At 35.9% G+C, this 17,321-nt stretch overlaps 1 protein-coding gene across 1 annotated transcript; it reads left to right on the forward strand.

Moving 5' to 3' along the window:
• Positions 1–2,567: 2,567 nt before the first annotated feature.
• Positions 2,568–5,074, forward strand: LOC132200174 (zinc finger Y-chromosomal protein-like). Its single transcript, XM_059625430.1, has 3 exons — positions 2,568–2,835; positions 3,110–3,252; positions 3,405–5,074. The coding sequence occupies exons 1-3, from the start codon at positions 2,654–2,656 to the stop codon at positions 4,637–4,639; spliced, it is 1,560 nt and encodes a 519-aa protein (XP_059481413.1). The 5' UTR covers positions 2,568–2,653; the 3' UTR covers positions 4,640–5,074.
• The last annotated feature ends 12,247 nt before the right edge of the window (positions 5,075–17,321 follow it).

The following is a 17,321-nucleotide window of genomic DNA, read 5'->3' on the forward strand; positions in this document are numbered from 1 at the left end:
CAAAAGTTGAATGTAGAACTATTTTTCAACATCAGCTGAATGTAGAACTATTTTTCAACAAAAGTTGAATGTAGAACTATTTTTCAACATCAGCTGAATGTAGAAATACTTTTCGACAAAAGCTGAATGTAGAACTATTTTTCAACATCAGCCGAATGTAGAAATATTTTTCAACAAAAGCTGAATGTAGAAGTGTTTTTCAAGAAAAGCTGAATTTAGAACTATTTTTTCAACAAAAGCTGAATGTAGAACTATTTTTCAACAAAAGTTGAATGTAGAACTATTTTTCAACATCAGCTGAATGTAGAAATACTTTTCGACAAAAGCTGAATGTAGAACTATTTTTCAACATCAGCCGAATGAAGAAATATTTTTCAACAAAAGCTGAATGTAGAACTATTTTTCAACAAAAGTTGAATGTAGAACTATTTTTCAACATCAGCTGAATGTAGAAATACTTTTCGACAAAAGCTGAATGTAGAACTATTTTTCAACATCAGCCGAATGTAGAAATATTTTTCAACAAAAGCTGAATGTAGAAGTGTTTTTCAAGAAAAGCTGAATTTAGAACTATTTTTTCAACAAAACTGAATGTAAACTATTTTTCAACATCAGCCGAATGTAGAACTATTTTTCAACAAAAGCTGAATGTAAAACTATTTTTCAACAAAAGCTAAATGTAGTTTCTTTTTTATTAAAGTAAAATATTCAAGGTTTAGGAAAAGACAGCCAAATTAGATGGAAATATTTGATTACAAAAAATGTGCGCCTGGTAAAATCAAAGGCTCCTCCACAGTCAATTTTTTGTATAAGAAGGTGATGTTTTTAAATATCCTGATCACAAGAAATTTGGCTAAACAATTGATTTTTGGCAAACTTTTATGATTTGATTTACAAAAACCAATAATTTAAATTCATCATTATATTATATTCTACATGATTGTAATAATTTTTCCTCTCTAAAAATTAAACCTTTTTCTGTTTTCAATCCTATATACATAAAAATGAAGTTCAAGAAAATCACGGAAAATCATAAAAAGTGAATTGTGCTGAAATTTGAGATTCTCACCCAGGGTTTGAACAACATAGGTGCGGAGAGCCAAATTTCTCTGTCGGCCCTTTGTCGAGACAATCAATTGCGCAAAGAGGTCGGCGGAAAGTGTCAAGACGTAGGCGAGGTTGGGAAGAACGCGTGTGTCTTAATAATTTATCAAAGCCCGATTCAATTTGCAGAGCAGCGAGATTGGCCGTCATATCTAGTTAGCAGGCGAACTCTCTCAAATCCCCTCTGGGCGTCGCTGCTCCTTGGGCGCATATGATACTGCTCCGCTCGTCAAGTGGCACCCTGCTTAAACCGCAGGTTAATGAGCAAGCAAAGCCTTGCAGCTCGAACGAACGAACGAACCGCAGAGGCTGCTGCACTCACCGGGACGCCAGCCAGACACGTGGAAATAAATTCTGGCGGCGGCAATGAATGTCGTCCAATTAATTATTGCTGATGAGTGTGAAATCGCGGCCCGAATCCGACGGAGCGCGTCCAACGACTCGCCAAATTGCACTCGAGCTGATGAGAAAAGCAGGCCCGGGTGAAAATCTACAGAGAGAGCCCTTGAAATAACAATAATTTTCATTGACTGTCTCAACTAGCGCCTTTTCATGCATTGAAATTCGGCTTTTCCTCCACAGAAAATTTAATTATGTAGAACGCGCAGGATTTTTTTTTTTATATTTGAAAAAATTTGAAATTCTAAGAGGAAAGCAAAAAATTTCAATTCAATCACTAGAAATCAATCCTTGAATTTTTTATTAACAAATTTGTTAATTAACTCAATTTTAATAGAGTTAATTTAATTTATATGATATTCAGATATTAAATGTTAGCGTTATTATGAAACTATAACTACATTTTTATATTTTTAGAGCGTTAAAATTATCCATAATTTTTTATTATCAAATTATTAAATTTTTATTTTATATCAGGAATTTTCGGCTAATATAAATTGAAAAAAATGGCAATATATAGAATTCAATGTACTTTTATTTAAATTATTTTTATTCTCTCTACGTTTCGTAATTACGCTTTATATAGTCTTCCTTTAGTATCATTCAATTTCTCTTTATTTTATTTTTATCTCATAAAAGTCAAAGCAACAAAATCACAAAAAGTACATTAGCGCATTGCCAAAATTCAAAAGTTATTCTTCATAGTTGGTTTTTAAAAAATATGTATAGTGAACACAATATGTAGAAACTAACGTTTTTGTAGAAACGTCGTTTCCCAAGATTCTCAATTCATGTATTCCAATTTTTTTAACATGACTTAATATTGCTCCAAAAATGATTTGAAAAATAAATTTGTCCTTAATTAATTATAAATTTTAGTAGCAATTTAATTAGCAAATACTATTATGTATCAGTGCTCATTGCTTTAGCGCCCACTTGCTCATTTTGCCGCTCTTCACTCCTAAAAAAAGATGCTCCGCCCCCAAACGACCTTCAAAACAGGTGGCTGCAGGTGGCGCTGATTATTGAATTGAATTGCTCAGGTGCAAGCCAGATGGGGTTGAGGTAGGCATGGCGCTGGTAAACAAACAAGAAAACCGGCTTTAATGTTTATTTGGTTAGAGTTGCCGATGCTTTTTGCAATCCTACTATGTGGCCTCGACCTCAGTTGTGCCGTCTTTGCGAGAGGCCTGCGAACAACGGCGGATTCCCGGCGGCCGAAGTGGATTCGGAGAAATTTGACGAGTGGTGCTTGAATTATTTGGGCACTACTTTGGCCGCCGAGCTCAAAGAAGATGATCTGATTTGTTATTTCTGCGTTTGGGACGCAAGGTACACAATAAGCTTTGATTTTTGTAAAACGTCGTAAAATATTTTTTAATAAATATCATTTCTGTATTAATATTTTCCCCGTTACTTGATTAAATTTAAAGTTTTTTCTATTAATAAATTTGTTACATTTATTCTCATATCTTCGTCTTTATTTGATGAATTTGCATTTAAATAATTGAAATTTGTTGCAAATTGTAACAGAATTCAGATTTTTATTCTTATTATAAATTAATGTCACAATTCTTTTTTAAATAACTAATCTTTTTTTTTAAAGGTGCCTCCATCAGAAAAATAAAGAAGCTAATTCAACAGCTCTTGGTTCAGACTCGTGGCCTGACTTCAATGGATTATGCTGGTGGCCCAGCATAGAACAAGAAGTAGAAACCAACGTCAAAATTTTATTTGACCATTATAAAGGTAATACATGATTTTTTTTTTATTAACATTATTATAAATTGTTAAATTGTAATTTTACAAATTACTTCTCTCTTCACACGGATTTATTTACCCGAGAAATCTTTTCCTGTGATTGACTTTTCTTCATGTAATTAGTTGAATTTCCATTTCAGCTGGACACATTCAACAGTGTTGGGTGCAATTAGAGAACATAATTCAATCCGAGGATGCAACTTTAGTTGAAAGCGAAGATGAAATCATCACCAGTGAGCCAAAACAAGAATCGAAAGTTAAGTGTGTTTATTGCTACAAAATAAGCCCAAATATTGATTGCTTGAGAGGGCATATTAAGAATTGCCATGATGATATTGCAATTAAATGTGATTATACTAAAAAATGTAGCGCATTTTTCCGAAATTATAAAGAAAAAGAATCGCACATCAAAGAGTTTCATCTGAAATCAAAAGAGAAAGTTCTTTATGATTGCATTTACTGTCCTCGACGAGCCATGAGAAAAGAAAACCTTGCATGCCACGTTAGAGAAAGACATGCTGCTGTTGCGATCAGGTGCCCTATTCAAAGGTGCAGTATTTTGTTCAAAACACAAGATGATTTAACCTCTCATTTGGCAACAACACATTTAAAAATGAAGAAAAACAATAGACTTCAATGTTCAATGTGCGAGTTTAAAACCAACGAAAGAGCAAAAATATCACATCATGAATTTGTTGTTCACAACATTGGAAATAATTCATCATTCAAATGTCCTAAATGTTCAGAAATATTCATTACCAAGTACAAAATGAGATCTCATTTCCACGCAAAACACAATCTCAGGACCTGCCCTGCTTGCAACTGTAAGGTTCCTAGCAAATGTTTTAACAAGCACAAAACTAAATCATCTTGCCGGGAGTGTGGCCTAGAATTAGATTGTTGCGAATCACGCAGACAGCACGAGGTAAAATGCAGAAAGTTGATTTACAATTGTGGAATGTGTCCCTACATGTTCCGATGTAAGTCAACGTTGAAATATCACATCAACCGCAAACATTTAAACATCAAAGATAGCAGTCTTAGGTTTAAACATTTTGGATTAGAATGCAAAATTTGCTGCAAATATTTTTCAACACCATACACATTAAATAACCACCTGCAAACTGTTCACTCTGAAAGAAAGAATAAATTCCAATGCGCCCATTGTAGCCAGGAATATATGATAAAATTTTGCCTAATAAATCATCTTGCAATGGTGCACGACCTTTTGGAAAAAGAGCATGAGTGTGAGTATTGCACAAAAAGATTTTACAGAGCCAACGATTTAAAAAGTCACATTCAAGTGTACCACTCAAAAAAGATTGTAGAGTGTCGTTTGTGCAATAGAATGATGCTCAAAACTGGTTTAAAGTGACATTTGATACAATTGCATTCTATCAATCAGATTGATCAATAAAAATCTGTGATGAATTCAGTGCTTTTAAAGAATTTCTACATACGATTTTTTCAGGCTGATCAAGTGATCTATTTAAAAATATATTTTATAATTTCCTTGTATAAACTAGTTCAATTGCATCATTCTTACTGTACATAATTACATACCCAGAATAATCACAATATAATTTTAATCATAGATGCACAGAATAGTATGATATAATAAGTACTTTGAAGTACTTAAGCTAATATATGAATTTTATTAAAATGTATTTAGACTCTACTTTCAGCGCACTTTATATGTTTAGGATAACATAAAATTAAATTTTTTTTAAGATAATTGCGACTTATTATTTCTTGGTCTTGTTGTGCCGCCTTTTTTGGACGAATTTTATTATTGTCAAACAACTGTGCTTTTTATAAAAATGTACATATTTACTGAAAAATATATAAATGTCAAAAAAATGTAAAGCATGGCGTACAAAAAATATAAATTTATATAAATAAATAGAAAATAAACTATTAATCTCGAAACAAAACCTCTTGCTTTAATATACATATTATAATTAAAAAAGAAGACAAATTTAATCTTTACATTTCTCATGTTAAAACAATTTGCTAGGACTAATTAATTTCACATTGAGTGTTATTTTTTATATCGCATGTTTTTTTTTTTTGCATAAAAATGCATGGGATGAAATAATGTTACAAAGAGAATGCCACTCAACAGAAAACAGTGGTGATGCGATGTAATTTAAGCGCCGATAATTTAACCGAGTGCGGCACAGCAGCCGGAGGCAACACTTTTTGCAGACCGGTCTTAAAAAGGCGATTAAACGCTACAGCGGGGCGGATAAATTTCCGCCGCAGCGCGCCGAGCAAAAAAATTGGCGCTTTCGCCCGGGCCTAGAATATATACCGCGCGCATCACACACATTAATATTTCAGGCGGTCTTAATAGCGGCGGATCGTTACTCCTCAACACGACTAGGGTGTACGCGATTTTGAAAAGCGTCGCCGGCCATGAATTTTAAGAGGCAATCACACACGCCATGTGTAAGGCAGAAAATTAAGTCCCTGAGAACTGCTCCTTTCTCTACACCCCACTCGTTTTTTCCATTCGGTGGAAGGAAAAGTGGCCCCGAGGTCATTCCCTTTCTGCCGAGCAGTTCCGCTCGTAAAGTGTTTGAATAAAAATTTCAATTAATTATAATGGCCTATAAAGTTTTTATCTGCCCCAAGTGCTTGTTTGATAAAATGGCAAAGCCGCAGAAATTCAAAGGCGTTTTCGCCCCGGCAAAATCAAATGAAGTGGCCCGCGGCCGCGACTGCTCTCTCTCGCAAGAACGAGCTGAATAAGAAAAGTATGTAATTTGCCTTACTTTCGTGCACACGCTCTCGCACAAAGGCAGATTTTCTTTCTCATATTCCCTCTTTTGTTCGCCCGCCCGACGCAAACTTTAATTTTACCCTTTTCTGCTTCTCTTCGTCGATGGATAGATTTTCTTATTCTTGGTAGTACAAAAGAGCGACCCGTTTTCTGCACACTCGGCTTTCTTCTCCATTCTCAGAGATGCGCCGCTCCTGCTTCTCGCGTGTGTGCACATTTGCAAAGCCGAGATTCGCGTCTCGAGTGAGCGCAGTTGGAAACTTTGGAGAGAGATGCACTTAGTGTGTGCCGAGCGGAGGGTGTTTGTTTGCTCTCGAGACGCCTAAGAGCACCCGCAACACCTTTAATTACTTCTCGAACCACTTTCGCAAGTAATCAAAGTTAAGTCTCCGTTGATGTTTCAATTTGGAACAACTTGAAGCTGCAGGTCGAAAAGTGCGTTGTTGAAATAATTTTCAAATCATAAATGGGTGCGTTCTAAAATGTAGGTTACTTTGTTTATAATTTTCTAAATTTTGCTCTACTGCTTTAAAAAAAGGCAATTTTATGATTTGATTAAAACAATTTTATTTTAAGTTTTATTATTTGAGCTAAATTCTTTACGTTAGAAACACTTGAATTCTGCAAATATGATCCAAAGAGCAGTTATATCTTTTTTTTTTATAAATATTTAATGGCAGTTAAAATGGTAAAAAAAGTACGTACAAATTATAATTGTATGAATTTAATTATTTTCAAGTCAGCAAGTCAGCGTGTATTTTAGTTTTAATTCCTCCCGTGCATTTTATTTTTAAATTAATAATAGAATTAATTGAATTTAAATTAAATTATAAGACAGAACAAAAACCTCACATCACGAATTATGTTAAAGTTTCATAACTTTCAGCTTACACTACACGTTGAGCTTTGAATTAAATTTGTACAATATGTACCTTTTATTGTTGTGTATTGTTTAAAATACAGAGAAATTTAAGTCGTCCTGGTTCATAGCAAAAAAAAAAAAAAAAAACAGTGAAGGCACATAAAAATCTATATATAAAGGGAACATTTTTTTAAATTTGCACCTGTGCCAGAACAATTGTAGGCTTTAAAAAGCAGCAGGCACAATTGATGTTACGTGTTTTATGGATAAAATATTTATTAAATGATTTTTTAGTGGATTTTTTACTCAGTCAAATTATGATTTCCACTCATATAAAAGGGAAATACTATCAATCAAGTGCAAATTGTAAGCCAGATTTCTCCTTTTAAAATTTTTTCTCCTATCCATAGAAAAATGTATATTATCTATTTAAATATTCTTCAAGTAAAAAATAAAGTCAGCCTGCTTTTCATCCTATGTTGTATTTTACCAAAAACCTTTCCGCACCTTTGTCCGTTCACTTGCCAGAAACGCGCGGACAGTAGCACGTTGTATAACACACGCGTCTGTCCCCAATGAACAATGTAACCCTCTTTTCCCGACGATCAAAACACGATTTACAACCTTTCAAACGGGCCTCGTCACAACAAAATAAAGGGCTTTCGATTTTTACTTAACATGTTGCCGGGACCCGAGCTTTGACACGCGCTCCCCAGTTGACAATCGTCCGCGTCGAGAATAAAAAATCGAGTGTCTCCCTTACCGTGTGTGCTCCTTTAGTTCTCTCGCCTGCAGCCATCGGACGGACGACGAGAGCAAAGGGTGCATTGCTCTCTGAAAATCTCTCTTCTTTCCCTCGACCTTATTTCGAGCGCCCTCCCAGCGGCGTTTTTCTTTTCCCCGAAGTCCGGCCGAAATGCTCGATGCCGAAAAATAAGAAATTCTCTACAGCTGCGATTGCTCGCTTGATATTTTCCATTCTTTCCATCTCTACCTGCCCGGAAGAAAAAGCAGAGCAGAGAAAAGGCTATTATCTTGCCGAGGCAGTAAATTTAATTCCGGCCCGTGCTCCGCCGAGAGAGTCGGAAAAGGAAAAGTTGCGGTGCGGCTCTGGCGGCCCAACACATCCACCCACCAAAGGCGAATGATTAAATAAATAACGCGCTCGAGAAACAGCCGTGATCGTAAATTCGAAACTCATTTATCCGCAGTTTAGTTTGTGTTGGTTTGATATGCTCCGCTTCTTCCACTTTTCCGTTTCATTGGCGTTAAAACGAATTAAGAATAAATTTTCAGACTTGGCATCGCTCTCACTTTTCCGCTCCCCGCTCCGCTCTCGCTCTTTCAGCAAACTTGTCGCTCCGCTCTCGCTCCACTCATAAAATTATTCGCTCTCGCTCATCCGCTCTTTTCATAGAGAGTCCTGGCAATTTAAAAAAATCGTCATCTACAGTTTTTGATTAAATCTGGTATTTTCATATATTTATAACCTCCCGAATCAATTATTTTTAAAATACAGATTTGGAAATAATAAGACCCACGACTATATTATTTGTAGGTCTATTTTCACTTTGTGCAAAATTTTGATTTTAAACCTGCCGCTGAGATTCCCTAGGATGAATAAAACTCAATTCAAATGAAAATATAAAATTCACTATTTTTATCAAGCTCAAATATACATAGTGTTTTTGCGCAAATATGGACTTTTCGGATATTTTAATCCTCCCGAGTTATAGTTATTTTAAAAATACAGATTTTGAAATATAAAATTCACTATTTTAGTCCTGGGTCTACTTTCACTCTCTGCAAAATTTTGGTCTTCCCTTGATTTTAAACCTGCCGCTGAGATTCCTTAGGATGAATTAAACTCCTTATTAAACTCCTAAAATAGACGACAAGTTTGAAGAATCAATTTGTCTTTTAAAATGTGTTCGCTTTTATTGTATGGTTTGTTTTAAATCTTTATAAACATTCAATTTTCATCAAAAATGATCTGCAATATTGTTAATCTTTTTGGTGTGTTGTGCGTTTTTAATCTTCTGAAAAAGTCTTGATTGTAGAAATTTAATTTCACTGTGGATTAAAGTTGGCTCACGGCGGAATGCACTTGATAGATATTGAATGTTGGAGTGAGCGATGCAATTTCCCTGGGCGTCAAAAGAGTTATACATATTTGCACGAGTCAGAATGAACATGTGATATGCGCTTTTGTGCATAATCGAACACGGTGATATTGCTTCGGAGGATTATTGCAAAACCACACAATGTGTTCATCACGATGCCGCGCACATTTCAATAAAACACATATCTGCCGAGCGATGTGCATTTATCCGCTCAACACCGGCAGCTACATCATATGTACGAGTCCTTCATATCAAACGGACACGCTGCACCGTGGACTGAAAAAAAATTGCAATATTATACTCACGGTGGGCTGAACGCCGGTTTAATCAAAATAATATACCCGCCGACGTATTTTACGCTCGCAGAGGCAATAAAGATGGTCGATCGAAGTCCATATTCACAGACCGTTTTAATGAACACCGCGCGAGTGTGTCATCCGAATTTATCGCAGCATAATACACAAGCACGCTGCAATTCGTCCCCGCCGTTGAAATTGTATGTGGGAGCCAATTTATTTATTGTTCGGTTCAGTCAGCTGCCGGTGAGGGTTTATTCGAAAACAATTGGCGCAGACGACGCGGAATGTATGTAAAATTTATGTCATCCACAACATCCACATTCAGTTGCGAACGTGACTGACCTGGCTGTATCAATATTTTGTTTGCGATGCTCGCCATTGTTGGTATTAAATATTTCCCAATGGAAATTTTGAGGTTGAAGGTGAATTGAAAATGAAAATGTGTATTGAAAAGAGAAACCAATTAAACCCGACATTGTGACATGTTTGAAAAGTACATTCCGGAGTAAATTGGTGTGAATATGCAACTGTTTTTCAGTGGTTTATCCATGAATCGGTGGAAAAACTACCGGTGCTGTAAGTTGTCTTCTTGGGTTGCAAGTGCTTGATGAGCGAATGAAGGCCGTGATTGGCGCATAAAACTGCGGCGCGCAACAAACTTTACGATTTTTCACTCTCGCGATAAAGGGTGTTAAAAAAATTTCCTACCCGTTTTACAGCTTGATGGTGCCGCACCAGCAGTCAATCAATTTATCGTGTCACTCGAGAAGAAACAAAAGGACTTTGTTCACCTTCGAGGCACCTCTGCTTTTTCTCACACAGAATAGCGTGGAAGCGGAATATAAAAAGCCAGAATTAAAAGCCTCGTCAGGAATTTAATGCGCGGATTAATCTCGACGTAAATTTCTTCGCGGTGGTGCGCCGTAAATGAAAATGTTTAAAGCTGCTTTTACCTGGCTGCCTGCTCTTTTGTATATTAGACTTGATGCCAAATTAGGTCATACAAGATTATGTTGTGCCGAGGCGTCGCCGCCGCCCTTTAATTATTATGTCCCGCCGAGCGCACATGCCTAGCGATAATTCTGCGCTAAATAAGTGTGGCGAGGTAAAGTTTTCAAAAGTGTGCATTGCGTTTTCGTGCCGCCGGCGAATTTGCATACATACGAGGGGAGCATCCCATCAACAATGAAGAGTGCAGCCGCAATGAAGCCAATTTGCTAAGCCTTTGCACTCTTCCTTGCTTGGGAGCCGCCTCAAGAAAGTTAATTCATTCATTCATTCGTAACTCTAATGCTTTTCACACATCCGGTTTGCATCTTTGAATGGGAACGACATTATGTAAAAATGTAACGAGGAGTTTGTTGTAGAGAAAACGATTGTACATTATTTTCGCTTGACTGATTTTTTTTTCAATTTTATTAAATTATAATTATTGATTATCGCAGAGGCAATAAAATGCCTTTAACGAGACTGATCAAATAATAGCTCAAATGTAATTCAGTTTAATTTTATTGAAGCGATAAAACATTAAAAATGTGAAAGATTTAAAATTAATTATTTGTTCTCCAATCTAAAGCCATTGCAATCTATTGTTTTTTTACAATTTAATATTAAGCCAATAAACATTTTTGACAAACAAGCTTATTAATAAATTTACCGTTTCCACAATTAACCTTTTTTTCTAATTGATGAACTTTCAAAATTAGTAAATTCTCGTGACCTCAACTCTTTTTACATCATTTTATATAATATGGCGAATTTTTAATTCGCTTAATTAACGATTCTCTTTGCCAAAACGTTTTTCTCGTCACTATTGTGGGCTCTCAAGACCAACTCTAACGGGATATAATGAACATGAAAATTAAAATAATGTAATTCTTAAAAATGCCTCATGCTTTTCTAAAAGAAAAATTAGAATTTTAAGATTATTTAAAAACTGTGGTTTCAATTGACATGCAGGTAAATCTTAATTTTAGCCCAGCATTATTAAAAACGTCACATGTTATGGTCCATTTGGTCATTCCTCCATTTTACTGTCGAAAGGGCTGCCTGGAGGCAATATATAATTAAAAGCTGCTGAGCAAGAGTTTTAAAGAAGATGGAGTCCAGCGGGCGCGATAATGAGGTAATGACGCAATTCTTTTCCCTTAAACTGGCAGCACTCTGTCTTCCACACCGTGTCAGATCGTCCGATCTAACTTGCAGCGCACACCAACCCCTTTTTTCCCTTTTCCGCGCATGTTGCTTCGCGAAAGAGAAAAGACGGGCCGAGATAAAAAAATAAAAGAATTTATTCGCGCCTCGCTCTGTCTTCCTTTCGCTCGAAGGCCCATAAAATCCGGTCGGCTGCGCTAATTTGCTTTTAATCTGCGCCAACGCCGACTGACGAAAATCGACGATGGAATTGATAGCGAAAATGAGATGTTGTTCCATTGATCCTCCGTCTTCTTGAACTATTTCCTATTTCTCTTGCTGATTGACAATTTATGAGTTGGAATTCAATGAAAATTCAATTATTTTATTCCAGTTAGTGAACTCAAAGTCAAGCCATGAATTATTTAAAAAAATTATCTGAGAGGAAAATGTTTAGAGCCTTATATAAATATTTAAACATTTCATATTTTTTTTTTTTTTTATTAAATTCCTCAATTTGAGGAAAGTAATTTATCTGTGCAAAATAAAATTCATTATGTGTAAAATTGATAGCAAATATGTTATTATACAATACAGCAATGAAAAAGCATTTTTACATTTAATCAATATTCTTCATTCTTTTCTTCAATATAGGATTTTTTTTAAATGTGTTTACAATTTGCTGGACGGTGCACAGAGGGAGGTGAAAGTTAACTTTTTATGACAATCATAGAATAAGAATGGCAGCAATGATTTCTATTAATTTGTATTATTTTCCAATTAAAAAAAAGCGGAGTCTCTGTATAAATTGCTATTCAACCAGATGAAGGACAATTTCTCAAATTTTTCTGATTTACCTGTAAATTAATTATCATATCTTTAATTGAATTCTTAATCAGGTTTCACTACTAAGTGATGCTAAAATAATCGAGAGAAATACCTTAAAATATATTATTTTTTTTTCTGTTATAAAATTTGAAATCCAGTAGAAAAAAACTCGTTTTAACTTAAGATACTATCTTATGCAAATCTCTCAACATATCTATCAAGCAGGTTGCATACTTTACAAACAATTGCTTTGGCTCGTGTTCATATATTGTGCTCCTTAGAATTAGAGAAGTTAGTTAGCCTAACGTATTCGCACTTTCATTAAGAATACGAATGAACTCGTGTGTTAAATATTTCTCTCTAATCGCATTCCAGGAACACGCCAGTGAATTAGCACAGGTGTGTGCGGCAGCGCGAGTCGAGTTGCTTCTCTCTCAGATGACACACACTTTAGTGTATATGCCTGTCCCAAAATAGAGCTCGCTTTAGCCAGGAATTTCGGAGCTGAAACTTGACTCGGCGCGTGCGAGACGATTAACCTGGCAATCGTGGGGGCTGATATGACGGAGCACTTGTGGCGTCGACTACGTGACGAATTGGCCCCGAAGCATTGCCGAGAGTTGCAGGAAATCAATTTCCAAGTGATGGAATTAGCGACGGAGGAGAAACAATGGCTCAATGTGACAGTCAGCGGCGGCGAATGGCCGCTCCTTTATCGCTCCGACCGACCGGCAGCTCATCCCGAGGAGATGCAGAGCTTTGTTATTTCGCCCTCGTACACATGCAAATTGAACGCGCGAAACATGTTTGCGAACGGCGTGATAACCCCGTCGTTGATCGCGTCACAATGGCCGAAACTAACTTTCGCAAATCTAATTGGTTCATTGAATGGGTCACGAACTCTAAACCTTTGCATTAGTATGGTGAATTTTTTATGAATTTTTTTTTTTCAATTGGGAAAGCGTGTAAATTTATCTTTAAAAAAATGATCAAATCTGTGTGATGCCAAAGGAAAAAAATTTTTAAAAACTTAACGTGATGGAGAACAAAAAATTAGTTATTTAAAATTTTTAATTCATCATTAGTTTGAAGGCCGACTAAAAAAAATGAAATTTTAAGGGAAAATACAAAATAAAATTCACATTATCCTTGGTTGATTTATGCTTTTTACTCTCATATTACTCGAGTAAAGATTTATTTGATTAGGATTTGAAAGTTTTTTTTTTGTCTTATTTTTTTACCACAATAAATGTTTTCGCTTAGACTGCGAGAAATATTTCGATTGGTTTTGAACCGCAAAAGAATATCAGAGGAGTGATAAAGAACCAATTTTTCCCACTCGACGCACAACCGGCGGCGCCATAAATTTGGCCAGGCAAGACTAGATTCCACCGCCGGGAGTAATTCGGTGCCGGCAGAGCGCGAGGAAAATCCGACAATAACGCTGCATCGATCCGCGTCATTGCATTTAGCCGCTGATGAGATTTTCTTTTCTATCTCGCGTCGAGCAGCCCAATGAGAGACTGAATGAATGAATGAATATCGGCTGCTGCTGAAATCGATTACGGACGACAGAGCTAAATCTGCCCCTGCTGCACAGCACGTTGGTTTAATGCGATAGCGGAAGACTGGTTATTAAACGGAAAATTCGGTATAAAATTAGAAATATAAACCATCATCTCTCGCATGAATGGCTGTTTATTGAGTCATTAAATGCACAACAAAGGGCAATGTGTAAAAGGTTTGATTATTAAATTGCACCATTTTGATATAATAATATGGAAAAGGGCAAAGTAAATTTTTATTATAGTAACCATGCTTGGATTTTTTATTATATTTTAATCCGCTCTAAGCCATTATTTAATATTATTTTCACCTCTAAGTTTGAGCTCTCAATTAGTTTATAAATGGATTGCTCTGGGAATTTTTTTAAAATTGAAAATCGGGCCTAAAATTTCGCATTAGTAACTTTCAAGTAATTAATATCTTTACACAAATAATAATAGATGAAAGTATTTCCCAACTCCATGATTTAAATTTATGAAATTCTGGAAAAAATATGTTTAAACTTCAAGTTATCTATTTTGCATTTTATTTACTTTAAACGTTTTTGGAGATTGATATCATTTGATCAACAATTTTTAAAATTTCATTCAATTTTATTCTTAGCTAATTAGGCTAAATGTAGCTTTAATTACTGAAATTTAAATCAAATTTTAAGACAATTTTCTATTATTAATCTCAATAAGTTTTATTCCAGGTAGTTTTCTGATGGATAATATTATCTGTGTGTCTTGAACTCCATCAGCTGGTGCATCATTGATCCGGGAATACTTTTCTGCGTTTTCTCTTCGTTCTTTGGCCTCGCTTCGCTGTACGAATGCAAACCTAATTTAAGTTTCAAAAAGCCCTTGACTGCATTATTGGTTTCGGTTTATAGGAAGCGGTCGGAGGAGGACTGGCGCGGACTTTTTTTGTATGTACAGCCGAGTGGAAAAGTGGAGTGAGTGAGGGAGAGGGCGCGCACTTTTCTCTCTTTTTAAATAAACACAGTTGGAAATGAAAGGAGATGTCCCGCGAGCAGCTGGATATTTCAGACGACGCCAATCTCTTTCTTCGTCGCTCGGCCTCTTCAGCCGGCAAAGTTTGCTCTCTTCTTCTTTTCTCTTTCTGCTCAAAGGATGCGGAGCGAGGCGAGTGAAAGAAGAGCCGACCGACCGAAAGAGTCAAGTACAGCTGCGATAATGCACGAGGCAAATTTATATCGCCGGTCGCATGTGCAGCCGGCACGAGACGCTCGCTCGCACCAGGTAATATCGGCTGCGCGCACAAGTGCCCTCAAAGTGCCGCCGCGCAATCGACGCAGATGAAAAATGGCACGCGGCATCACCAAAAAAGGAGGGCGAATGACCAGAATGTGGCTTTTTGTGGTCAAATATAACTCGGTAAAAATTAGAATTCCTTTAAAATTTTGCCGAATAGTCATATTAATTTTTTCTTTCCTACCTCCTGCTTTGAAGTAAATGCAACCTGCACATCACGATTTGCATATTATGAAGCCATTGATCTACAGCATCATCTGAAAAACGCCAAGCAGAATTGAATTTAGCTGTACTTTTCCAAATATTGGCAAAAAACTTAAAAATTTTCGTATAAAATTCAGAGTTACATACAAGATAATAGTTGTTAAATTTGATAAAACTTCATTTTAAATAAAATATTCCAAAGATTGATCAACACAAAACTAAAATATTTGTCTTCTACTTTTTGAAAAAGCATTTTTTATATATCTCAACGGAATTTCTTTCAACACCAACGTTACCCTGCTTTGCTCCATGCCAAATTTCAAAGAGCTGTTTGTTAAAAGAGAGGATTAACGCAAAATGTAAAGTTGTTTTGCATTTTATGGAGTTTGCGCGTATTTGTATTGCAGATTTCTCACTTTTGACTGCAGCACGAGAGCGTGAGTGCCTGCAATAAAATAATTTCATTTATTCTCGCTGCTTGTCCGCCGCGCATGTGGAGGCTATGCAAATGGGGGAGCAGCTTATTTTCACGCAAATAATCCCTCGCTCAGCGGCAATTTCGTTAACCCAGATCTCATGCACTCGCGTTTTCTAACAAGAGAGACTGCGGAGTGGTTTCTGAGCTCGAGTGTGTAAAAAAGTGGCTTGCATTTTATTGCTTTCTCGTTGGCAGCAAGTAGCAGAGTGCATTATTGGAAAAGTTGTGCTCTGCATTCAATGAGAAAAATGCAATTACGCGCGATACGCTGCCGATAAAATCGCGTTTTTTTGCCCCGCGATTGAACCGTCTCTCTCTTTCTCGCTCTCTATGCAAATGTATGGAAACAAGGTCGGATAAAGTGGCTGCGATTCTCGTTTCTCCATGGACTAGCTGGGCTGTGTGAGAATCGCATATTGTAAATCAGCAGCGAGAAGGCATACACAATTTTAATTCCATCGACCGCGTAATCTCGCGCACGCGTTTACATGCAAATAAAACGGAAATCCCAGGTCTTATTATAAAAATCGTATTCAAATTTCAACGTTTGATTTTTCAATTCTAAGAATAAAATTTTTTTCTCCTACCGTAACAAATGGCTAATTTAATTACAATTCAAAAGCTCGGCAGATTATTTTTGTTGAAAAGAGGAATTGCCACATATTATGTTCCAAACTTTTAATTTTTAATCAACCACATATTCTATAAATGTAAGAGAAAAAAGATTGTAATCAGACCGACAATTTAGGCAACTGTTAAAAAATCAAAGTTATATTTGCTGCTAATTGTAATTTAAAATACTATTATTAACTTAGTTAAAATTTGATTGAACAGTTTTTAATTAATTTAAAACAAATAATTATGAAATTATTATTTTAATTTATAAAATTTTTGTTATAATATGAATTAAAAGAAAAATTTGTACGCTTTTATTTAAAAAGCTGATAAGACAATTATTTTAAATTTAATTTAAATTTTGCAGACTACATAAATAAACATCTCAAATTCAGTTTTGTTTGCATTAATTCGTTTGATAAATCAATAAATCATTGACCTCTCAGGTTATTTACTTTCTGTTGGCAAACAGAATAATTAAATTTGTTATTTGTTTTATAAGACACAAAACAGGTTTGAATAAAGCTCATTTTGGTAGATGAAACCAACTAAGTGAATGGAAATTACTGCAACACAAATTTCATCACGCATGTACAATTGTCACCAGTTATAAACCCTATAAACGTCCTACGGGATTGACTCTAATGCTTTTAATGGTCTCTCTCACTCTCCCTCTGCAGCCGGAACGCATATTTTCCTCTCGCTCTGCTTTTTGTCGTCGGCACGCATGAATGTCAGATGCTATCAGCGCGGCGCGAGTTGTATTTCGCGTCACATCAATCACACTCCATCACCTTCCTGACCAACAGGGGAAAATCGATGCCAATATTTAGTGCGCGAGGCCACTTTGCCTGAAATATTCAACAAGCGATATCGAATAAACATTCCTCTCTGCAACGCAAACAAAC

This window comes from Neocloeon triangulifer, unplaced genomic scaffold (assembly GCF_031216515.1).
Source record: "Neocloeon triangulifer isolate White Clay Creek 2 clone unplaced genomic scaffold, ASM3121651v1 ptg000014l, whole genome shotgun sequence".
In the NCBI taxonomy this organism is placed as follows: domain Eukaryota; kingdom Metazoa; phylum Arthropoda; class Insecta; order Ephemeroptera; family Baetidae; genus Neocloeon; species Neocloeon triangulifer.